At 45.7% G+C, this 26488-nt stretch overlaps 1 protein-coding gene across 1 annotated transcript in view; it reads left to right on the top strand.

Moving 5' to 3' along the window:
- LOC120064829 (protein bassoon-like) overlaps positions 1–26488 on the top strand; it is a 134008-nt gene that overhangs the window by 31066 nt on the left and 76454 nt on the right. Inside the window, exon 3 of the mRNA XM_039015426.1 lies at positions 9250–10371. Coding sequence (XP_038871354.1) covers positions 9250–10371 — 1122 coding nt within the window. The remainder of the gene's footprint in view (positions 1–9249; positions 10372–26488) is intronic.

The raw sequence follows: 26488 nt of genomic DNA, 5'->3' as shown, positions 1-26488 counted from the left end.
TCCGTCCTGCAGCAAAGCACTCCAACAACATGATGCTGCCACCCCCGTGCTTCACGGTTGGGATGGTGTTCTTCGGCTTGCAAGCCTTCCCCGTTTTCCTCCAAATATAACGATGGTCATTATGGCCAAACAGTTCTATTTTTGTTTCATCAGATCAGAGGACATTTCTCCAAAAAGTACGATCTTTGTCCTCATGTGAAGTTGCAAACCGTAGTCTGACTTTTTTATTGGCGGTTTTGGAGCAGTGGATTCTTCCTTACTGAGCGGCCTTTCAGGTTATGTCGGTATAGGACTCGTTTTACTGTGGATATAGATACTTTTGTACCTGTTTCCTCCAGCATCTTCACAAGGTCCTTGACGGCTGCATGATCCCATGGTGTTTATACTTGCGTACTATTGTTTGTACAGATGAACGTGGTACCTTCAGGCGTTTTGAAATTGCTCCCAAGGATGAAACAGACTTGTGGAGGTCTTGGTTGATTTCTTTTGATTTTCCCATGATGTCAAGGAAAGAGGCACTGAGTTTGAAAGTAGGCCTTGAAATACATCCACAGGTAAACTTCCAATTGACTCAAATGGTGTCAATTAGCCTATCAGAGGCTTCTAAAGCCATGACATCATTTTCTGGAATTTTCCAAGCTGTTTAAAGGCACAGTCAACTTAGTGTATGTAAACTTCTGACCCACTGGAATTGTGATACAGTGAAATAATCTGTCTTTAAACAATTGTTGGAAAAATGACTTGTGACATGCACAAAGTAGATGTCCTAACCGACTTGCCAAAACTATAGTTTGTTAACAAGAAATTTGTGGAGTGGTTGAAAAACAAGTTTTAATGACTCCAACCTAAGTGTATGTAAACTTCCGACTTCAACTGTATGTAGTGAACTACTCTGGTAAAAAGTAGTAGTCTATGTAGGGAATAGGGTGCCATTTCAGACACGGCCAGTGTGTTTGTCTGCCTGCTTTTATATATCTGGTCCAAGGATCCATCAAAGGTTTTGCACTATAGGCTCTGGACAAAAGTAGAGCACTATGTAGGAAATATGGTGCCATTTTAGATGTAGCCAGTGTATCTGTCTATTTATAAGAGAGTGTGGCTGGCAGATTATGTCTAGCATTAGACTGACATGGCAGCCAGCAAAAGATAGATCCTGATTAGACTTTATTAAAAGCCCAGTGCAGTCAAAAATGTGATTTCCTGTGTTTTATATTTATTTCCACAGTGTCAGGTTGGAATAATACCATGAAATTGTGAAAATTATGAAAATGCCCTTTTATTGTAAGAGCTGTTTGAAAATACTGCCTGAAATTTCCACCTGTTTTGGAGGGATGGAGTTTTGGACTGCCTTTTGACATCACCAGACGGTAAATAATTTAATAGACAATAACAAAGAGTTACAAACCTCTCTGCCAATAACAGCTAGTTTTCAGTTCCCCCTCCCCACTCAGACCACTCCCAGACAGTCCTAGCTACATTCTTGCTTGATACATTGCTCTTTGCTACAACTTCCGGCGCCGACCAAGATGGCCGCCTCGTTCCTTGGAAAATATGCAGTAGTTTTTTTTTTTATGTGTTATTCCTTACATTGGTACCCCAGGTAATCTTAGGTTTCATTACATACAGTCGGGAGGAACTACTGAATATAAGACCAACGTCAACTCACCATCGTTCCAACCAGGAATATGACTTTCCCGAAACGGATCCAGTGTTTTGCCTTCCACCCAATACAATGGATCTGATCCCAGCCGGCGACCCTATGCGACGCCGTAAAAGGGGCAAACGTAGCGGTCTCCTGGTCAGGCTTCGGAGACGGGCACATCGCGCTCCACTCCCTAGCATACTACTCGCCAATGTCCAGTCTCTTGACAATAAGGTTGATGAAATCCGAGCACGGGTAACATTCCAGAGGGACATCAGAGATTGTAACGTTCTCTGCTTCACGGAAACATGGCTAACTCAAGAGACGCTAACGGAGTCGGTGCAGCCAGCTGGTTTCTTCACGCATCGCGCCGACAGAAACATACATCTTTCTGGTAAGAAGAGGGGCGGGGGGGGGTATGCCTTATGATTAACGAGACGTGGTGTGATCATAACAACATACAGGAACTCAAGTCATTCTGTTCACCTGATCTAGAACTCCTCACAATCAAATGTCGACCGCATTATCTACCAAGGGAATTCTCTTCGATTATAATCACAGCCGTATATATTCCCCCCCAAGCAGACACAACGATGGCCCTGAACGAACTTTATCTAACTCTTTGTAAACTGGAAACCACACACCCTGAGGCTGCATTCATCGTAGCTGGGGATTTTAACAAGGCCAATCTGAAAACAAAACTCCCTAAATTCTATCAGCATATCGATTGTGCTACCAGGGCTGGTAAAACCTTGGATCATTGTTATACTAACTTCCGCGACGCATATAAGGCCCTCCCCCGCCCTCCTTTCGGAAAAGCTGACCACGACTCCATTTTGTTGCTTCCAGCCTACAAACAGAAACTAAAACAACAAGCTCCCTCGCTCAGGTCTGTTCAACGCTGGTCCGACCAATCTGATTCCACGCTTCAAGACTGCTTCGATCACGCGGATTGGAATATGTTCCGCATTGCGTCCAACAACAACATTGACGAATATGCTGATTCGGTGAGCGAGTTCATTAGAAAGTGCATTGACGATGTCGTACCCACAGCAACGATTAAAACATTCCCAAACCAGAAACCGTGGATTGACGGCAGCATTCGCGTGAAACTGAAAGCGCGAACCACTGCTTTTAACCAGAGCAAGGTGACCGGAAACATGACCGAATACAAACAGTGTAGCTATTCTCTCCGCAAGGCAATCAAACTAGCTAAGTCCCAGTACAGAGACAAAATAGAGTCGCAATTCAACAGCTCAGACACAAGAGGTATGTCGCAGGGTCTACAGTCAATCACGGATTACAAAAAGAAAACCAGCCCCGTCGCGGACCAGGATGTCTTGCTCCCAGACAGGCTTAATAACTTTTTTGCTCGCTTTGAGGACAATACAGTGCCACTGACACGGCCCGCTACCAAAACCTGCGGGCTCTCCTTCACTGCAGCCGAGGTGAGTAAAACATTTAAACGTGTTAACCCTCGCAAGGCTGCAGGCCCAGACGGCATTCCCAGCCGCGTCCTCAGAGCATGCGCAGACCAGCTGGCTGGTGTGTTTACGGACATATTCAATCAATCCTTATCCCAGTCTGCTGTTCCCACATGCTTCAAGAGGGCAACCATTGTTCCTGTTCCCAAGAAAGCTAAGGTAACTGAGCTAAACGACTACCGCCCCGTAGCACTCACTTCCGTCATCATGAAGTGCTTTGAGAGACTAGTCAAGGACCATATCACCTCCACCCTACCGGACACCCTAGACCCACTCCAATTTGCTTACCGACCCAATAGGTCCACAGACGACGCAATCGCAACCACACTGCACACTGCCCTAACCCATCTGGACAAGAGGAATACCTATGTGAGAATGCTGTTCATCGACTACAGCTCAGCATTTAACACCATAGTACCCTCCAAACTCGTCATCAAGCTCGAGACCCTGGGTCTCGACCCCGCCCTGTGCAACTGGGTCCTGGACTTCCTGACGGCCCGCCCCCAGGTGGTGAGGGTAGGTAACAACATCTCCACCCCGCTGATCCTCAACACTGGGGCCCCACAAGGGTGCGTTCTGAGCCCTCTCCTGTACTCCCTGTTAACCCACGACTGTGTGGCCATGCACGCCTCCAACTCAATCATCAAGTTTGCGGATGACACTACAGTGGTAGGCTTGATTACCAACAACGACGAGACGGCCTACAGGGAGGAGGTGAGGGCCCTCGGAGTGTGGTGTCAGGAAAATAACCTCACACTCAACGTCAACAAAACAAAGGAGATGATTGTGGACTTCAGGAAACAGCAGAGGGAGCACCCCCCTATCCACATCGACGGGTCAGTAGTGGAGAAGGTGGAAAGTTTTAAGTTCCTCGGTGTACACATCACGGACAAACTGAATTGGTCCACCCACACAGACAGCGTTGTGAAGAAGGCGCAGCAGCGCCTCTTCAACCTCAGGAGGCTGAAGAAATTCGGCTTGTCACCAAAAGCACTCACAAACTTCTACAGATGCACAATCGAGAGCATCCTGTCGGGCTGTATCACCGCCTGGTACGGCAACTGCTCCGCCCACAACCGTAAGGCTCTCCAGAGGGTAGTGAGGTCTGCACAACGCATCACCGGGGGCAAACTACCTGCCCTCCAGGACACCTACACCACCCGATGTCACAGGAAGGCCATAAAGATCATCAAGGACAACAACCACCCAAGCCACTGCCTGTTCACCCCGCTATCATCCAGAAGGCGAGGTCAGTACAGGTGCATCAAAGCAGGGACCGAGAGACTGAAAAACAGCTTCTATCTCAAGGCCATCAGACTGTTAAACAGCCACCACTAACATTTAGCGGCCGCTGCCAACATACTGACTCAACTCCAGCCACTTTAATAATGGGAATTGATGGAAATTATGTAAAAATGTACCACTAGCCACTTTAAACAATGCCACTTAATATAATGTTTACATACCCTACATTACTCATCTCATATGTATATGTATATACTGTACTCTATATCATCTACTGCATCTTGCCATCTCTATGTAATACATGTATCACTAGCCACTTTAAACTATGCCACTTTATGTTTACATACCCTACATTACTCATCTCATATGTATATACTGTACTCTATACCATCTACTGCATCTTGCCTATGCCGTTCTGTACCATCACTCATTCATATATCTTTATGTACATATTCTTTATCCCTTTACACTTGTGTGTATAAGGTAGTAGTTGTGGAATTGTTAGGTTAGATTACTTGTTGGTTATTACTGCATTGTCGGAACTAGAAGCACAAGCATTTCGCTACACTCGCATTAACATCTGCTAACCATGTGTATGTGACAAATAAAATTTGATTTGATTTGATTTGTACCATTTTAATTTTAAACAATCACAGTAAGGTACTTAATTGTTACCCAGAAATGATTTGTTATTGAGATAAAAATGTCTGCTTTGGACCTTTGACACATGGCATTTAGTCAGTGTGTGTTTTAGTATGATATGTGGGAGTGCTGTGGTCTATCCCAGTAATAGATTTTTATAGATGCAGCTCTCTGCAGGCTTCCTCACTGCTAAAAGATTCTGTTTCATATGTACATGCACACACGCGTATGCTTTCTCTCTCTTTCCATAAAGCAGCGATGCCTGAAGCGCTGCTGTGTAATTTGTGTTTCAATCAATGGCAGGAGGTGACAGGTGGCAGGATCTAACACACACACACACACACACACACACACACACACACACACACACACACACACACACACACACACACACACACACACACACACACACACAGAGGGATGGGCAAACATTGCAAAATGCCATAAAGATCAATGTATCAAAATCAACTACAAAATGATTGTATTTTATAATGTATTGAATTAAAATACATGTATTTTCGGGGTCATGTCTAGATGGGCTACAGCTTAACCTAATTCTCCTAACTTTCTACATTAATTCTCCTAACCTGCTATGAAAAGTCAATTTTGACAAAAGCTGTATCCCTTCTAGACAAAACTGACAATACTCAGCAGACTTTTCAATTGTCCATTTTTACATACACATTTATATTTAGTTCATTTATCAGACACTCTTATCACATGATAATGCAACCAGACTTCTGACACCAATGCAGGGGGAAAGGGGGCAACAAAATGGTGAACCGCTATAAGAATGGTATAGAAAAGTATTTCGTATTTTGAAAATACAAATTACAGCTTGTGAAAGTATCTTCTTACAAAATACATTGGATTGTAGTTCAACCCAGTGTATTACCAATATCAGAAACAGAGAGAGATTGGTAAATAAGTGCTGGCTCTCTGTGAAAGATCAGATTTCATAAGGGTTAACATGATTGTCTGAAGCGATGCTGAGTGAGTGAGTGAGAGAGCGTGTGAAAGAGAGAAAGAGAGAGAGATTGCTCTCTGGGCCTGATGATAAAGACTTGATTTGATCAAGGCCCTGCTTTGGTTCTTTCTAGATATATTTTCCCTGCAGCCCACGGTTGTTCTGAGCATGCCCAGTGTACCAGGGGTGTAACCCCGTCTCCTACCCTTCCCTTCTGGTTGATTGAAAGTTCAAACTCTGGCTTCGTCACTCCCAGCTCAGAGAAACTACAGGGGACTAAAGACAGGGTCTGGGATACTGCTGTGACTGAATGATTGATACGGACACATGCACGTGCAGGCACACGCACGCACATATGCACACACACACTGATAGACTGTCAGAGTGACTGACTGACTGACTGACACAGAAACACACAGACTTGTTCTCATTGATCATTTGACAAAATGTAAACAAAGGCCTTGTGTTAAATATGCACTCCTCAATAATATGTGTAACAGCCTCCTTCTCCCTCCAGCCCTCTCCATTACTATGGTCCAGCAGGGCTTATGGCAACAATACGAGATCTCGACTACATCCCAAATGGCACCCTATTTCCAATATTGTGCACTGCTTTTGACCAGAGCTCAATTGGCCCTGGTCAAAGTATTGCACGAAATAGGGAATAAATACAGTATATTGCACTACTATTGAGCAGGGCCTTTTACTGAGGAGTGGCTTCCGTCTGGCCACTCTACCATAAAGGCCTGATTGGTGGAGTGCTGCAGAGATTGTTGTCCTTCTGGAAGGTTCTCCCATCTCCAAAGATGAACTCTAGAGCTCTGTCAGAGTGACAGAGCGAGAGAGAGTGAGAGAGAGAGAGATTGCTCTCTGGGTCCCCCGACTGTTCAGTTTGGCCGGGCAGCCAGCTCTAGGAAGAGTCTTGGTGGTTCAAACGTCTTCCATTTAAGCGTGATGGAGGCCATTGTGTTCTTGGGGATCTTAAATGCTGCAGACAGTTTTTGGTACCCTTTTCCAAATCTGTGCCTTGACACAATCCTGTCTCAGAGCTCAACGGACAATTCCTTCAACCTCATGGCTTGGCTTTTGCTCTGTCAACTGTGGGACCTTTATATAGACAGGTGTGTGCCTTTCCAAATCATGTCCAATCAGTTGAATTTACCACAGGCGGACTCTAATCAAGTTGTAGAAACATCTCAAGGATGATCAACGGAAACAGAATGCACCTGAGATCAATTTCGAGTCTCATAGCAAAGGGTCTGAATACTTCTGTAATTAAGGTATTTCTGTTTTTTGCTTGTCATTATGGGGTATTGTGTGTAGATTTCTGAGAAATAACAAATATTTATCAATTTTAAAATAAGGTTGTAATGTAACAAAATGTGGGAAAAGTCAAGGGGTCTGAATACTTTCTGAAAGCACTATATGTGTCTGTGTTTTGACTGTTTTCAGAGTAATAACACGCAGGAAAATAATAACAGAATCATATTTGTGAGCAGTGATCAATAGTGGCTGGTACAGACTGGCTAGATGGAGGAAAAACAAAACAAGTTAGACAAGATTCATTACGTCTCAGTACAAATGAGAAACTTAATGAAGTAAGGACGGACACATTCAGTTGCAATTACTGCCACAGACCATAAACGGACATGAAATTAAAGATGTAGCCTGAAAATGATGTCCTCTCAACTCGTGTTTTGTTGATGAAATGAAACAAGAATGTCTGGGATGACTACACCTTTCTTTCCCAACCCAGAGAGTGTTGGGGTTGTGTGTGTGTGTGTGTCTGTCTGGCTGTGTGTGTCTGTGTGGCTGTAAACAGTATACTGTACAGTATAAGTATGGTTGGTGAGTGAAACTACCTAGGGCCACTTGGTCCTGTGTCACTTAGTTCCAAAGGTTAGTCAGAGGTGAAGACCACACCCTCCATGTCCCCTGTTCCCCTTTCATCTTCTCCTAATGGCATTCGTTCTGTTATGCAATAGCCATGACACTAACGGTGGCTGTGTGTGTGTGTTTGTGGCAGCAGCTGTCAATTATCAACCAGGTCTATGGGCCAGGCCACCACTCTCACTCTGACTCTCACTCTAACTCTCACTCCCACTCTTGAGTCTCACTCTTACAGTATTTGCCTGAGATAGGGGGAGACAGGGAGAGGGGAGAGAGAGAGAGGGGAGAAGGGGGCGTCACTCCATTCTTCTTACAGTATCTGCCTGAGATAGGGGGAGAGATAGAGGTAGAAAGCGCTGGAGAGGGGGAGAGATATAGGATGTGATATTTTTTATTTTATTTATTTAACCTTTATTTAACTAGGCAAGTCGTTTAAGAACAAATTCTTATTTCAATGACGGCCTACCCCATTCAAACCCTAACCCGGACAACGCTGGGCCAATTGTGTGCCGCCCTATGAGACTCCCAATCACGGCCTGTTGTGATACAGCCTGGAATCGATCCAGGGTCTGTAGTGATGCCTCTAGCACTGAGATGTAGTGCCTTAGACCGCTGCGCCACTCGGCAGCAAAATAAAGAGAGGGAAAGATAAGGAGAGGATGAGGGAGAGAAGGTAATAGGATGAGAGGGAGATAAAGAGGGAGATATAGAGGGTAATAGGATGGGAGAAAGAGGGGGCAGGGACAGAGATGGTAAAAAGGGATGAAGACATGAAAGGCAAAGAGAGAAAGGAGGACAGTAAGACCAAGACACGATAGCGTGAGAGAGGATGATGACTGATCGAGAGGTAGACGAGGAGAGATATGGAGGGAAAGAAGGAGTTAGAGTTGTAAAGCCTGGATAATCAGGGTGATCCGTCTTGTTTTATTGAAGGAGCCCCTAGCTCAGTTTATCCCATGTGTCTGTGAACTGCAAATATCATCATTTATCACTCCTGTTTACCAACAAGATGCTCCTAGTGAGGCAAGCCAACACCAGGTGCCATATGTTTGAAACGTCTCAGAGTAGGAGTGCTCATTTAGGATCAGTTTTGCCTTTTAGATCGCAATGAATAACATTTTACAGACAATGGGAACCTGACCCTTGATCAGCACTCATACTCTGAGATACTTGATACGTTATTCGGTCCCAGTTCTCTTGCTCAATGTAGATTTTACATGTGATTTATAAGCAATTTGTTCCATTGATTGTCTATTAAGTATTTTTGTTAGTAAAACCAGTCAGTCACTGCTCAATTGATTTGAGTGAATTCAGTTGTTGGAGTATGTATAGTATATTGTTAATACTCTTGTTTTATTTCCTCTTTAATGCTGCCATAGGTCCAGGAGTGGCTCTGTCTGAACTGCCAGATGCAGAGAGCTTTGGGAATGGACATGGAGACACCTCGCTCCAAGAGCCAGCAGCAGATCCACTCTCCGTCCCACCAAGCCAAACTAGAGCCCATCTCTGAACCTCAAACTCAGCCCCCACCCCAGTCCCAGTCCCAAGCCCAACCTCAGCCCCAGTCCCAAGCCCCACCTCAGGCACAGCCTCTAACCCAGCACCAGGCTCTGACACAAGCCCAGCCCCCATCAGGCCCTAACAGACAGACTGGTCCAGGCCCAGGCCAGACCCCTCAGCAGCAGAGAGGTCCAGGGGGTCCAGTTCCAGCCCAGGGCCAAGGTCAGGGTGGGGCTCGTCTCCCCCCAGGAGCCATCCCTCTCCCAGGCATGGCCAAAGCCCCGTCCCAGCCTGACCTCCGTGGCCTTCCCGCCCACCAGCCCCTGCCCCTCCGCCAGGACCACACCCGCAGCGCAGGGAGCTCCCCATCCCGCCAGCCCCCGCCCCCGGCCGCCGCCCCCGAGCAGACCTTTGGAAAGCTGTTTGGAGGCTTTGGTGGCTTCGGTGCGTCCCTCCTCAACCAGGCCAGCACCCTCATATCAGTGGACCCGGTACCCACCCTGCCCCAGCAGCAGCAACATCCCCCCAAACCTGCCCCTAAACCAGTCGGACCCCAAGAACCTGCAGCTGGGGCAGGGAAACCACCAGGACCCCATCCAGGCCAACAGGGCCTCCATGCACCCCAACAGGGATCCCATGCACCCCAACAGGGATCCCATGCACCCCAACAGGGCCTCCATGCACCCCAACAGGGACCCCATGCACCCCAACAGGGACCCCATGCACCACAACAGGGACCCCATGCACCACAACAGGGATCCCATGCACCCCAACAGGGACCCCATGCACCCCAACAGGGCCTCTATGCACCCCAACAGGGACCCCATGCACCTCCCCAGCAGCAGCAGCAACAGCAGCAGGATAAAGGTGCCTGCTGTCCCCTGTGTAAGACCAGTCTGAATGTGGGCGTGACGGCTCAACCACCCAACTACAACACCTGTACCCAGTGCCACGCCCAGGTCTGCAACCTGTGTGGATTCAACCCTGCACCGCACCTGGAAGTAAGGCCGCTCTAATCTCTAATCTCTCTAGATCAGAGTCTTCTGACAGTTGGTTGTGGCTTCTGTGTGTGTGTGTGCGTGTGTGTGTGCGTGTGCGTGTGCGCGTGTGTTTGCAAGAGTTCATCAATCATTCAATCAATCAAATGTATTTATAAAGCCCTTCTTACATCAGCTGATATCACAAAGTGCTGTACAGAAACCCAGCCTAAAACCCCAAACAGCAAGCAATGCAGGTGTAGAAGCACGGTGGCTAGGAAAACTCCCTGGAAAGGCTAGAACCTAGGAAGAAACCTAGAGAGGAACCAGGTTATGAGCCAGTCCTCTTCTGGCTGTGCCGGGTGGAGATTATAACAGAACATGGCCAAGATGTTCAAATGTTCATAGATGATCAGCAGGGTCAAATAATAATTACACAGTGGTTGTCGAGGGTGCAACACACACACACACACACACACACACACACACACACACACACACACACACACACACACACACACACACACACACACACACACACACACACACACACACACACACACACACACACACACACACACACACACACACACACACACACCTCAGGAGTAAATGTCAGTTGGCTTTTCATAGCCGATCATTCAGAGTATCTCTACCGCTCCTGCTGTCTCTAGAGAGTTGAAAACAGCAGGTCTTGGACAGGTAGCACGTCCGGTGAACAGGTCAGGGTTCCATAGCCGCAGGCAGAACAGTTGAAACTGGAGCAGCAGCACGGCCAGGTGGACTGGGGACAGCAAGGAGTCATCAGGCCAGGTAGTCCTGAGGCATGGTCCTAGGGCTCAGGTCCTCCGAGAGAGAGAAAGAAAGAAAGAAAGAAAGAAAGAAAGAAAGAAAGAAAGAAAGAAAGAAAGAAAGAAAGAAAGAAAGAAAGAAAGAAAGAAAGAAAGAAAGAAAGAAAAAGATAATTAGAGAGAGCATACTTAAATTCACACAGGACACTGGATAAGACAGGAGAAGTACTCCAGATATAACAGACTGACCCTAGCCCCCCTTACACATAAACTACTGCAGCATAAATACTGGAGGCTGAGATGGTATGGGTCGGGAGACACTGTGGCCCCGTCCGACGATACCCCCGGACAGGGCCAAATAGGCAGGATATAACCCCACCCACTGTGCCAAAGCACAGCCCCCACATCACTAGAGGGATACCTTCAACCATCAACTTACCATCCTGAGACAAGGCCGAGTATAGCTCACATGCGTGTGTGTGTATGAGAAATCGAGAGAGAGAGAGAGAGAGAGACATAGAGAGAGAGAGAGAGACATAAAGAGAGAGAGAGAGTTTTGTGGCTTTGTGTGAGGTATGTGGGTGGATTCCATCAGGGTCTGAATAATGTTATAAAAGTGGGCCAAGTGCCCTGTGGTAAAAGTGGGTCAGGTGCCCTGTGATAAAAGTGGGCCAAGTGCCCTGTGATAAAATAGATGATAGAATGGTTTATGGATGTGTTTCTCAAAAAATGCCTTGTCATAGTGCATTAGAATATGCTTCCTCTGGCTACCCTGGTCTTTCTTGGTCTTTCTCAGACCTGTGTTTTACTAAAGCTTTCCCATGGGTTTGTCTCAGTGGCATGGCTCCTCTATCCTTTCATTGCTATGCATGGAAGTGGATTTGAAAAGGAAACATAAAATACATCAGGTTTGTTGGACATTCAGGCTGTTCTCAATTCACCTTTCCTTGTTTCCTTGCTTCCTCTCTCCTATCCTCCTTCTCAAAACACATTTGAGAAGGAGGATGCAAGGAATCAAGGAAGGATTAATTGAGTGTTCTGGTCCAGGGGTTGGCAGCCAGCACACCACTATGCATGCTCCATGCTGCTTCCTGTCTGTCTGTCTGTCTGTCTGTCTGTCTGTCTGTCTGTCTGTCTGTCTGTCTGTCTGTCTGTCTGTCTGTCTGTCTGTCTGTCTGTCTGTCTGTCTGTCTGTCTGTCTGTCTGTCTGTCTGTCTGTCTGTCTGTCTGTCTGTCTGTCTGTCTGTCTGTCTGTCTGTCTGTCTGTCTGTCTTCAGTAATCAGGTGGGATTGATTGTCTCCAGAATATCCTGTGACTGATCTCACCAGTTAGTGTGGCTCCAGAATGTCCTGTGACTGATCTCACCAGTTAGTGTGGCTCCCGAATGTCCTGTGACTGATCTCACCAGTTAGTGTGGCTCCAGAATGTCCTGTGACTGATCTCACCAGTTAGTGTCACTCCAGAATGTCCTGTGACTGATCTCACCAGTTAGTGTCACTCCAGAATGTCCTGTGACTGATCTCACCATTTAGTGTCACTCCAGAATGTCCTGTGACTGATCTCACCAGTTAGTGTCACTCCAGAAGTGAACCCCTAGGACTGATCTCACCAGTTAGTGTCACTCCAGAAGTGAACCCCTAGGACTGATCTCACCAGTTAGTGTCGCTCCAGAAGTGAACCCCTAGGACTGATCTCACCAGTTAGTGTCGCTCCAGAAGTGAAGCTCTATGACTGATCTCACCAGTTAGTGTCGCTCCAGAAGTGAAGCCCTATGACTGATCTCACCAGTTAGTGTCGCTCCAGAAGTGAACCCCTAGGACTGATCTCACCAGTTAGTGTCGCTCCAGAAGTGAAGCCCTATGACTGATCTCACCAGTTAGTGTCGCTCCAGAAGTGAAGCCCTATGACTGATCTCACCTGTTAGTATCACAGCAGTCCCTCCTGTGGTGAATAGAGAGATGTATCTGCGTCCCAAATGGCACCATGTTCATTATGTAGTTCACTACTTTTGACTAGGGCCCATGGGGAATAGGGTGCCATTAGAGATACAGACATGGCCAATACAACTAAATTGGGGTTGATCCTTCCTGATTAACAGATGACTCATTCATTAATATCAATGAGTCATAATGAAATATGTTCTGATGTTCTCCTATGGGGATCCACAGGTCAGTGTGAGTGACTCACCCCTTTATTCTCTCCAATGGTACTTAACACTGCTGGTTAGAACAGACTCTTGTTAGGCTTTCAGGCCAATCAGCACAGGCCAATCACCCAGCTTAATTATGCAAATCAGGCCCAATTGAATGATGGCAGTAACAACAGGGTTGGTGGCTGGCGTTGGGCTTTTAATTGGCCTGCCTTGTCTTCCTCGGCATCTGGCTGTCACCAGCAGTGGCACAGGCCATTCATAGATGGATAGATTGCTATGGAAACGCAGCGCTATCGTTTGTCAGGCGTTGCTTTCATGCCTGGGTGGATACAGATGCAGCGGAATGAGCCAAGCTACCAAAGAGTTTTATAAGATGTCCAAAGAGCGCAGAAAGTTTTAGAGTGATGTGACGAGATGTCTCGCTGGTGTGTTGTGGGTATGGTGTCCATATTAGGACAGCCCCAGTCTCAGCAGGACTTGTTTCAATCTCAGAAGGAGCTGCACTGTAGTTGTTTAACTCTATAGACGGACAGCAGTGTGAAGCCTGCATCCACATACTAGGTTTCTTGTTCTGGCTCTATAGTGAAACACCACATTATTGAAGTACTCCCCCTCTCTCTTGTGGGTGTGGTTGTGAGCTGCTCTAATTGGCCTAATGCATAGGGAAAGGAGGAGAGAACCAGAAGTGGAGAGGGGGAAAGGAGGTCCATGCTGCCGTGGGGTTATTTATGACCGGAAGTGTGAGCCTAGGTGTAGCTATCACCCTTTCTCTCCTGGCAGGGTGTTTCTGAGTGTATTCAGCAGCAACCCCCTGGACAGCTTCCGCTAGCCAATCTACATTCAGCACCACCCACCGAGCAGCTCCACTAGCCAATCCACATTCAGCACCACCCACCCAACAGCTCTGCTAGCCAATCCACATTCAGCACCACCCACCGAAATGCTCCCCTAGCCAATCCTCATTCCAAATGGCACCCAATTTCCTATATAGTGCAGTACTTTTGCTAACCCTATGTGTGGGTCTATCTGTGTTTTAGCTAGGAGCTACTGCATGTATTGGCTGAGTTGACTGTACAAATAACAGAGGGGAAAGGGATTATGTGACCATGGTTTTTGATGAAAAAACAGAATCTTTAGGGTAGAAAATGTGGTATTATTTATGGAATCACAATGCCTCTTAGCCCTATGAGAGCCATAATGCATAATACATTGCCTCTGAATAGACAGACTGTACCATACCGTATATCAAATGAAGGCTCAGCTTCCATTTTCATCTGTACAGTTTGCTGAGAAGAGAGAGAGAGAAAGCAGTTTGAGAGAGAACATGAAAGTGAGATGGAGAGAAAGGGAGGGAGAGGGAAAGCGACAGAGAGAGACAGCATAAAAGTGAGAGATGGAGGGAGAAATAAATAAAGTGACAGTCAGATAATGAGTATGAGAGAGAGAGGGATGTAATGTTACAGCAGCCTGGGTGATTCACGTCAATCAGAGCTGTGGGATTCCTGCAGGTCTCTAGTGAATACGATGTCCGTGTGTGTGTGTGTGTGTGTGTGTGTGTGTGTGTGTGTTAGTTACTTCCCCCATGCTGCTTTTTAGAGTAGATTAGAGGAAAATATCTCATTGTTCTTCTGGTTGTAAATAGGATCGTTTTTCTACTGATGTGTGAGCACGCTGACTAATTTACATCTGGGTCTGCTAGGAGTTGGTGGTGTGTATGACCGCGTCTGTGTGTGTGTGTGTGTGTGTGTGTGTGTGTGTGTGTGTGTGTGTGTGTGTGTGTGTGTGTGTGTGTGTGTGTGTGTGTGTGTGTGTGTGTGTGTGTGTGGGAGGGAGGGTGTCTGCTTTAAATTGCTTGCGGTTTATAATGTAAATGCCATAGCACATGTTGAACATACCTATAAAAGATATACCATCTGATAGAAAACAATGTGTTTGTGTACGCGCATGCAGGTGTGTGTGTGCGCGCATAGAAGTGTGAAGCTGTCTCCTCCTGTGTCTTAGGTTACATCTCAAATGGCACCCTGTTCCTTATATAGTGCACTACTTTTGACCAGAGCCCTATGGGAAACCCTGGTAAAAAGTAGTGCACTAAATAAGGAATAACATGCCATTTGGGACACACCCTTAGATTGTCCACCTGATTGTGACATTTACAATAGAGAATACTAATTGATTACAGTTTTCAGCCCCTATATGTCACGCCCTGACCGTAGATTGCTTTGTATGTTTCTATTTTTTGTTTGGTCAGGGTGTGATGTGGGTGGGCATTCTATGTTTGTATGTCTAGGTTTTGTATTTCTATGTTTTGGCCTGGTATGGTTCCCAATCAGAGGCAGCTGTCTATCGTTGTCTCTGATTGAGAACCATACTTAGGTAGCCTGTTTTCCCACTGGTAGTTGTGGGTGGTTATTTTCTGTTTAGTGTTTGTTGCACCTGTCAGAACTGTTCTGGTTATTTCTTTTGTTATTTTGTATTCAGTGTTCAGTTTTCGATTAAATAATATGAACACGTATCACGCTGCACCTTGGTCCTCACCTTCTTCAGATGAATGCCGTTACACTATACTTTAATAATGTCAGGAAATGGTTCCCTCCCACACTCTTCTTACAGTTCTGTCTCCTTTAGCAGTAATGACATTGGTGCTTCTTAAATGGCACCCTATTCCCTATATAGTGCACTACTTTAGACATGGGTCCATCCGAAAATGGCACCCTATTCCCTATATAGTGCACCACTTTTGACATGGGTCCGTCCGAAAATGGCACCCTATTCCCTATATAGTGCACCACTTTTGACATGGGTCTGTCCGAAAATGGCACCCAATTCCCTGTATAGTGCACCACTTTTGGGCCCTGTTCAAAAGTAGTGCACTATATTGGGAATAGGATGTCATTTGAAACGCAGCCCTGGAAAAGCCACAGAGAGATGTGCCCTGAGTGGGTCGTTAGTGAAGGGACTAGATCCTTCATAGAACAGTACACAAAGTGCAGAGAGAGGAATAGAAAATATAACTAATCAATAATTTAGGCAGGGAGAACATTATTAATAGTGTATGAAATGTGGTACAGGGAGAGTGCTGTGTTTGATCCCTGGTGTCACACAAAGCCTGTGTGTGTGTGTGTGTGTGTGTGTGAGAGAGAGAAAGATGCTGTTTCACTAGCGTCAGGGCATTTATTTTGGTCTCTTTCAACATCTCCCCTGGTGTGTTGGGTTTTCACGTGCACAGTGATCATGGGGCATATGATGTACTTCAACCAATGACAAGAGTGCTTGGGGTTTTGTATCTGTATCTATGACGACTTAGTCAAATTATGTGTGATGACACAGGTCACTATCTCTATTTCTGTCCATCTCGGACCATTAGATAGACCATTTGCAAGGTAACCTATGGGGCTTGGCTAACACTGCTATTTAAGAACTGCTCCTATCCATTCTGCTTAAAGATAAAACCAGCTTTGATATCAGTGGTGGCTGGTGGGCAGATATGTTGGAGGAGGGGCTCATGGCAATTGCTGGAATTAAATAAAAATAATGGTATCAAGCACATCGAAACCATGATTGATGTGTTCGATACCTTTCCATCCATTCCATTTCATCCACTGCGATGAGCCCGTCCTCCTACATATCAGACTACCAGCCTAATGTAAAAGTAAAATGTAGACAGAGTAAATCAAGATGAAACATACAGCATCAGAGGAGTCAGTTTTTTAAATCTTTTCTCGAATACTGTTGGTCCATCAACGCTTGAATAGAGCGTAGTTCACACCCCGGATTTTGATGCCAACACAGTTACTACAGTCCCATTAGTTTTCATTGCAACCTCGTTTGAATGCCGTGGTTACGCAAAATGTGTACGGAACACCGTTAGGTAGCTGCAGAGTAAATGAAGAGCACAGAACACCTTGACTTAATCAGCTCCTTTGTCAGGGCTCCTCTGTTTCCCTTCATGTCCCATCAAGGTCCCTGAGTGGCCCTTGTGATATCCAGGTAGAGACCCTGTCCAGACTGACTGTAGACAATAGCTATATTCCAATATCAGCACCTGTCTAGAATACTACTTAGACTTAAACAATGTTATAGACATGCATTGTACAGTGGTATGCTAGTATGATCATTGGCTGCAGCCTGGAAGGCTGACTGAGCCAGGGATTACTGCCCCTTTGCCCGCCGGATTGATTTGCCTTTTGTAGTCCAGGGATTATGGCTGTGTAAAAGGGTCTGGGAATGCCAGGAACCGACAGTCAATATCCTACTGCTCTCACACACACACACGCACACACGCACGCACGCACGCACGCACGCACGCACGCACGCACGCACGCACGCACGCACGCACGCACGCACGCACGCACGCACGCACGCACGCACGCACGCACGCACGCACACACACACACACACACACACACACACACACACACACACACACACAATGTAACACACATTCACTCAATTGCCATTTTTGTTTCCCATGGACACAGGAGGCACATGTATCACTCTCTCTTTCTCTTTTGCTTCCTCTCTCTCTTTTTCTTTCTCTTTCGCTCCCTCTCTCTCTCTCTCCAAAACACACAGGAGTGCCCAGCTGTGATAGAGCAAATATGAATGGTCCAGTAGGTGTAGACGAGAGAGAGAGAGAGACTTTTGATTTTGTCTTTCTTTAATGAAACATTCTCATTTCACTAAAACCTTACTACCCCCAAAACAAAACACCAGAAAACCTCCTGTACTGCAGTACTGCATATACAGTGAGGAGAACAAGTATTTGATACACTGCCGATTTTGCAGGTTTTCCTACTTACAAAGCATGGGAGCATGCCTACTTACAAAGCAAAATGATGGCTGGATTCACAAGATGTGTATCTTTCATCTGGTGTCTTGGACTTGTGATTTAATGATATTTAGATGCTAGTATTTACTTGTGGCGCTATGCTAGGCTATGCTAGTCAGCTTTTTTACTGATGAGGGTGCTCCCGGATCCGGGATTGTGTGCAAGTAGAAGTTAAACAGATACTCATGGTCCACTCTATCAAAAGCCTTTTCTTGATCTAGAGAGACTAGTCCAAAGTTCACATTAGAACCTCTCGACAAGTCCAACATGTCCCTGATTAAGAACAAGTTGTCTGAGATTGAGGGTCCCGGTACACAATATGTCTGTACTATAGAGTCCAGATGGGACTTCAGTCTGTTAGAGAGGACCTTGGCGAATATCTTGTAGTCCGCACAGAGCAGTGCCACAGCCTTCCAGTTCATAACCTCTCTTGGGCACGTGAGACGGTAGCGTCCCACCTCTTCAACAGCCAGTGAAACTTCTGGGCGCCAAATTCAAATACAGAAATACTCATTATAAAAATTCAGAAAACAAAACATATTTTACATAGGTTTAAAGATTAACTGCTTGTGAATCCAACCACGGTGTCAGATTTAAAAAATGCTTTACGGCGAAAGCATACCTTACGATTATTTGAGAACATAGCCCACTAGACAAATCATTACAAACAATAGCCAGCCAGGTAGAACAGTTACACAATTTAGAAATAGAGATAAAATTAATCCCTTACCTTTGATGATCTTCATATGGTTGCACTCAGCAGACATTCATTTATTCAATAAATGTTCCTTTTGTTCGATAAAGTCTCTTTATACCCAAAAGCCTCAGTTTTGTTTGCGCGTTTTCTTCAGTAATCCACAGGCTCAAACGCAGTCAAAACAGGAAGACAAAAAAAATCCAAATTGTATCCGTAAAGTTCATAGAAACATGTCAAACAATGTTTATATTCAAACCTCAGGTTGTTTTTAGCCTCAATATTTCAACCGGACAATAACGTCGTCAATTTAAAAGGTAAACAAGAAATGCACTCTCTCGGTCTGGCGCAGGAAAAAGCTCGGTGACACGGCAGGGTCCACTCATTCAGACTGCTCTTATTTCTTCATTTTTCAGAATACAAGCCTGAAACAATTTCTGAAGACTGTTGACATCTAGTGGAAGGCATAGAGACTGCAACTTGAGTCCTAAGTCAATGGATACTATTGGCATTGAATAGAAAACTACAAAACCCCCCAAAAAACGACTTCCTGAATGGATTTTTCTCAGGTTTTTGCCTGCCAAATCAGTTCTGTTATACTCACAGACACTATTTTAACAGTTTTGGAAACTTTAGAGTGTTTTCTATCCAAATCTACCAAATATGCATATCATATATTCTGGGCCCGAGATGCAGGCAGTTTAATTTGGGCATGCATTTCATCCAAAATTCCGAATGCTGCCCCATACCCTAGAGAAATTAAGTTCACACAAGTCCTCTTTTTGGGCAGCAGAGTCAAAGCCACCTAACGGCAGCTCATCAGCAACTCTCCTACCCCGACGCATTCACAGAACACGTAAAAGAAGTCCAGTCCAATTACTCCCCAGAATTTTTTAAATAAAACTCCACTGGGAGTCCATCGAACCCCGGTGCGTGGCCGGGGCACATCTGTGTTACGGCCTCTGCTAGTTCATGGGACAACAGAGGAAAGTCCATTTTATCCCTCTGTGCCAGAGAGAGCTTAGGGAGTTCTGCAAACAAGACCTGAGCACACAGGATCACACAGTTCTGCCCTATACAACTCAGTATAAAACTCCACAGTCCGCTCCCACATCTCCCCCACCACAGATGTCACTTGCCCATCAGACAGCCATAGACAATGCATACCCTTGGCTTCACCCCTCTGTCTTTACAAACCAAAGAAGAAGGAGCTGGGAGCGTCCATCTCCTTGAGCATGGAGAACCTAGCTCTTACAAGTGCTTCCTTTGCTTTTTACCTGGAAAAACTGCCCAGGTTGCTACATAATTCAGCTAAATTACCCTGGAGGGCTACATTGCCTTGCCCCACCATCTCTTCCTCCATCTCACTAATACTATGCTCGAGTTCCCCCAATACTCTTCTAGCCTCTGAGGATGAGAGAGCTGTATACTGTTGACAGAAAAGCCACATTTTGGACTTTCCCCCATCCCACCATTGACTCAGACTCAGTCTCTCTTTGCTGCACCCACCTTTCCCAAAAAATCTGGAAACCTGAGCAAAAGGTGGCATCTTGTAAGAGCTTTACATTAAACTTCCAATAGGATTCCTGCTGAGGCCCTGGTGAAATAGACAGCCGAGCCATGGTTATGTGGTGATCCGAAAAACCCACCGGGAGAATGGTAGTGCCCAACAGCCTATTGCTCTGATTCCTGGACATGTAAAACCGATCTAGTTGGGCTGCACTCACCCTTGCCCCAAATACCTTCACCCATGTATACTGTCTTTTGTCAGGATGTCTAGTTCTCCAAACATCCACCAGTACGAACTGATTAATGATGTCCCTTCACTCCCACTGACCCTGAATGAGGCTCTGGCCCATTTCTGTCTTTTGTAAAATCCATCGTATAGTTCCAGTCCCCTCCGACCACCAGCGTCTCCTCAGGCGCTACCTGTGAGAGTTCCTGTCTAAGACATCCATATAGAACCCCCCTCTCTCTCCCTGTGTTAGGCGCATACACATTTATAAAGACAAAACCCATGTTGTTTATTTCTGCTTTTACAACAAGCAGCCTACCCCTACACACCTCCTTTGAGGAGCACATTTTTACCGACAGACCCTGTACAAAAAAGACCTCCACTCCTGCACTAAAATGTGTCCCATTGCTCAACACACTTGCCCCTTTCCACCAATCGACTTCATTCACCACATCACTACGCGTCTCTTGCAGAAACAACACCTGTACTTTTTTTTGTTTTACCCAACACACTCCTACCCGAAGAGTCTCCATTAGAAGTGGGAGAAAAGCCAGCAAAGAAAGAGACCAATAACAAAGCTCAAAAAGCCCAAGTGGGTATCGTTAAAACAAACAGTGCATTTTCCACCATAGCAAATAGCCATTGAAAGAAAAGACCAAGGAAAAAATCAAGAAAATAAGTAAGGACAGAGACCTCCACACCAAACACTCAAACTCAAAACAAAAAACTCCCAGCATGCAGACACACACAGAGAGAGAGAGAGAGAGAGAGAGAGGCTGGTGGCTATTTGACCTACAACATTTATAAAATGTTTTACAGCCTCCTCTCCTCTTCCTAACTAGGCCACAACATTGACTAACAACCCAACACACCAGCCATTCTCCTGTGTGCATCCCAAATGGCAGCCTATTTCCTATTAAGTGCACTGCTTTAGGGGCTCTGATCAAAAGTAGTGCACTATATAGGGAATAGGGTGTCATTTGGGATGCAGTCCAGTGGCTGCTGTGATGTCACTGGGTAGCAAGCAATGGAACAATAGTGGAACATGTCGGAACAATGGGGAGCATGCTGGAACATCCCGGAACAATGGGGAGCATGCTGGAACAATAGTGGAACATCCCTGAACAATTGGGGAGCATGCTGGAACTTTCCGGAGTATGCTGGATGGGGAAGTGTTACTGCCTCAGTGTTGGTACTAGCTAGGCTCTCTTGCTCAGGAGGCCCATACTGAGCCAGATGGCTGCCAGCACCATGGCACCATTCATGTTTTTTTTTGTCTTAGATTAGCTTACTGTATGCTGGGGCCTCATGTATGGTGAAGGTGGGGGGTGGTTTGAGTTGCCCCATCCCCGTCCAAAGGGGTATCAGGCAGGGATGCCCAATTTCAGGACAGTTATATAGTCTGGCAATTGAAACAATGCTTTGTTTTTTAAGAGCGAGGCGTACTGGTTTCTCTGTGCCAGGGGTAATGAAGGGTCCCACGATAGCACTGTCTGCGTATGCAGATGACATGACAGTTTTTATTACAGGGGATGAGGATGTTAAGGCTCTCTCAAACACTTTAAAGGTGTGAGGGGGCCTCCCTCAGCTAGAGTCAATTGGAAAAAGAGTGAGTCGCTGTGGGCAGGTCAGCTTCAGATAGGGTCTGCTCCACGGTTACCATCGGGGATTCAGATAGGGTCTGCTCCACGGTTACCAGGGGGCTTCAGATAGGGTCTGCTCCACGGTTACCATCGGGGATTCAGTGGGGCAGAGATGGGATGAAGACTATGGGGGGTTTTCTACGCTCCAATGTCTTTCAGAAAAAGTACTGGGAGGGTGTAGTGGAGAAAGTGTGTGCCAGATTGTCAAGGTGGAAATGGATGCTACCCCAGGTGTCTTATAGGGGAAGGGTGCTGGTAGCCAATAATCTAGCCGCCTCTACCCTGTGGCACAGACTAATGATTTTACAGCCACCGGGGGGTCTGATAAGAGAGCTTCAGAGACCCTTGTCAATTTCTTCTGGTCTGGACAACATTGGATTAAAGCTGCGGCCCTGTACCTGCCACTGCACGAGGGTGGGCAAGGCCTGGGGGACATTTCTTCCAGGATCATGGCTTTCTGGCTTCAAGCAGAGCAGAGACTGTTGTACAGTGACGGTTCTAGCTGAGTCGACACAGCCTATACATTGATGAGGAGAGCTGGCAGTTTGGGCTTAGACAAGCATCTTTTCCTCTTAAATCTAGAGAGGAGTGATTTGTCTGGCCTGACTCCATTTTATGAGTTTGTTATGCAGGCCTGGAGAGTTCAGGCCTGCACCAGGGATGTGGCTCCACCAGGGATGTGGCTTTTTGAAGAGCCTTTTTTTTTTTATAACACTGCCATGCAGTCCCGTGCTATGGGTTCAGCCAACCTACGTTCATGCCTGTTAGGTGTGGGGTGTACCAAGCTAGGTCATCTGATGCGGAGCAGGAGCAGATCGTTGGAGGAGCTGGGAGAAAGAGCAGGGATCCGATCATCTCGTCTACTCAGGAAGGCCGTAGCGGTTCTGCGATTCCTTGCCAGTACTTCACTGACACTTCCAATTCTGATCGGTGGACGGAGGGTCTGGATTATGTGTTCCCTGCACTGAATGTTAGTGCTGCAGCGGGGGCATTAGAGGAGGACAGGGGGATGCTGCTTTCCTACCATACCCCAGAGCTGGAGGAGTTCAAGGCGATGAGAAGGAAGGCCATGTACAAAATCTGTGTAAAAGTGTCCCGTGCTTCTTCCCTGGAAGAGGTAAAATCGACGAGGTGGGTGGGTGTGTTTGGTCCAGGTGCCTCCCCAAAAGGCTGTTGGCTGTCTTTATATGAACTGCCTATTGAAAAGAGGACCGCTGACCTTCAATGGAGGATAATACATGGAGCTATAGCCACCAATATGCATCTGGTACACTTCGATCCTACTGTTGGGGAGGGGTGTCCATTCTGTGCTGAGTCTGAAACTCTGGCACATCTGCGCTTACAGTGTCCCAGGTTGGTCTGGATGATTGACCTGATCACTAGTTGGTTCTCAGCTATGGGAGAGGTTTTCTCTTTCCAACAGTTTATATTTGGGCTAAAGTACAGGTTTAGTTGAAATTGTGTATTTCTCTTGCTTAACTTTGTGTCAGGGGCAGCTAAATTAGCAATTTGGAAGACATGAAAGAACAGTATTCGGGGACAGGGGTCTGTGGACGTGGTGGGAATGCTGGAGGGGATGTTGGCAGCGAGACTGAGGGTTGAGTTTGCTTATTACACATTTGTTAACTACATTGGGCTGTTTATGAGTATATGGGGTATTCAGAGGCTGTTGTGTTTAGTTACTGTGGAGGAAGATTTGCTGTTGTGTTTTTAATTTATGCTTAACCATAGTTTTGTTTGTTTGAGTGTTTATCTCTCTCTCTCTCTCTCTCTCTTTAATTCAATTTAAGGGCTTTATTGGTATGGGAAACAATATTTTTATATGGCCAAAGTGAAATAGATAATAACACTTAGTGAAATAAACAATAAAAAATTCACAGTAAACATTACACTTACAAAGTTCAAAAAGAATAAAGACATTTCAAATGTCATACTATGTCTGTATGTCTCTCTAATATGGTCATACATTTGGCAGGAGGTTAGGAAGTGGGCAGTGTGCACATAGCCTGTCTTCTCTTGAGAGCCAGGTCTGCCTTCGGCGGGCTTTATCTCTATCTCTCTCTCTCTCTCTCTATCTATCTCTCTCTCTATCTATCTATCTATCTATCTATCTATCTATCTATCTATCTATCTATCTATCTATCTATCTATCTATCTATCTATCTATCTATCTATCTATCTATCTATCTATCTATCTATCTATCTATCTATCTATCTATCTATCTATCTATCTATCTATCTATATCTCTATCTATCTATCTCTATCTCTATCTGAAGAAGGATAGGGAGCCTATAAGGAATCTCGGCATTGGCTTAATCACATCTTCACAACTCATCATCGTCAAGGCTTGGTGGCTATGCTAACAAGCTCCAGGGGCCCCTGGCCATGCTGTGTATCTCCCCACTGTCAGAGCCCGACCCACAATCCCCCACCCCTCCGTTAGGTCCCCTTGTCTCTTCACATCATTTCATTCGCCTCATCTGCACTCCTCCTCCTGCACTGTTCCCCAACTGTACACCCACTAACGCGACTGTACACCCACTAACGCTAGCATTAAGAGAGAGTGTGAGTGAGTGAGTGAGTGAGTGAGAGAGTGATACAACCCCTTAATCCTTGCTGTGAGTCCAGAGCACTCTATAGCATCACTCAACCAGAAGTACTGGTCCTCCCACAGCCGACTGTATCACCCACAACTCCCATTAGTAGGCGCACTACAGCTCCATTTGCAGTGCATCTCTCCCACAGTGGGACAGAGGGAGACCACAGAGCTCAGTCCTGGGACAGGAGTATAAGACACTCATTCTTCATTATTGTGAGGCTTTTTTGTCTTCACAGGGCTAGAGGATGTGTCCCAATGGCACCCTATTCCCTTTATAGTACACTAATTTAGACCACTGCTATAGGGCTCTGGTCAAAGGTAGTGCCCTATATAGGGAATAGGGTGCCATTTGGGATGCAGGCAGTGTCTCATTGTTCAGAGGGCTGGACCGGAACATTGACAATACATCATTGTGTGACTTGATGTATTGTCAATGAGCTTTATGATGAAGTCGTTTTGTCTCTCTTACTGTAATATTCAATCCAGGTTTAGAAAGAGGGAGGTATTTGTATATATTATGGATCCCCATTAGTTCCTGCCAAGGCAGCAGCTATTTTTCCCGCGGTCCAGCAGCACAATACAGTTACAAACCGTGTAAAATACTACATGACATTACATTTCATAACACCTTACCCAACCCATTCAGTGTGCTCCCTCAGGTAGGCGATGTCGCTAAGCCTGCTCTTCTGTTTGAAGGCTTGGGTTCTGCACCCTCTTTTTAGAGGAAGATTAAATATTAATAGGTAGAGTAGTGAGATCACAGGGCTTTTTTGGTGCAGGTTTAATAGAGATACTGCTGTAGCTACAGTACTGATGATGCATCAATGCCAGCAGGACAGATCCAGCAGTCAGAACTGGTCGAAAATTGTTAAAATTATGTCATTACACTCTTAGAACAAAAGGTGCTATCTAGAACCTAAAATGATTATTTGGCTGTCCGCATAGGAGAAACCTTTGAAGAACAAATTTTAGTTCCATGTGCAACCCTTTACACAAGGATTCTACATGGAACCAAAAAGGGTTCTACCTGAAATCAAAAAGGGTTCTCCTATGGGGACAGCCGATGAACCCTTTTGGAATCCTTTTTTCTAAGAGTGTACACAACCAGAAACTGAAAAAACTATGAAATGATTTTGACACGCTTTGCCCGCTGAGGAGTGCTGTATTTTGGTACCTGCTGTTAGCTTCCTGGATCACAGACTGTGACCCCTCACACAGGGTCCCCTGTGTCCAATCTGATCTCACAGCTAATCTTGGTTATGAGCACATCTCCCTCAAACCAACAGAGCCACCATCTTGGATGCAGTTGGCTCAAATAGCCCACATGTTGGTTCTAATTAGAGCATTAAGAACTCCCTTTGCCTCTTGTGTCAGTCCCAAGGCCCTGGATCTAGGATATTCCAGTAGATTAGCCCGAATGACCACCATTCTGGCTCTAATATGAGCATGATGGAGTCCATCTTCATATCTAAATTGAAGCCAGTTTTTCCATTCAGTCTACTTAGTCCATGTGTCTGGAAGGTCAGAACATCAGTCTTTTCTTAGATTACTGTTGTGGATCTAATGTGTACTGCTCTATTAATTAGTGTAATGTTGCTGAGAGATTGATGTCTTTCTGTCTCAGTGTGTTAAATGTGTTTTAGAGTTTTATACTGACCACAGGACTTTAGTTAATACCGCACTCTCTTTATCCAATG

Source organism: Salvelinus namaycush, chromosome 20 (genome assembly GCF_016432855.1).
Source record: "Salvelinus namaycush isolate Seneca chromosome 20, SaNama_1.0, whole genome shotgun sequence".
Taxonomy (NCBI): Eukaryota; Metazoa; Chordata; class Actinopteri; order Salmoniformes; family Salmonidae; genus Salvelinus; species Salvelinus namaycush.
This window is presented reverse-complemented; position numbering and strand designations above follow the sequence as displayed.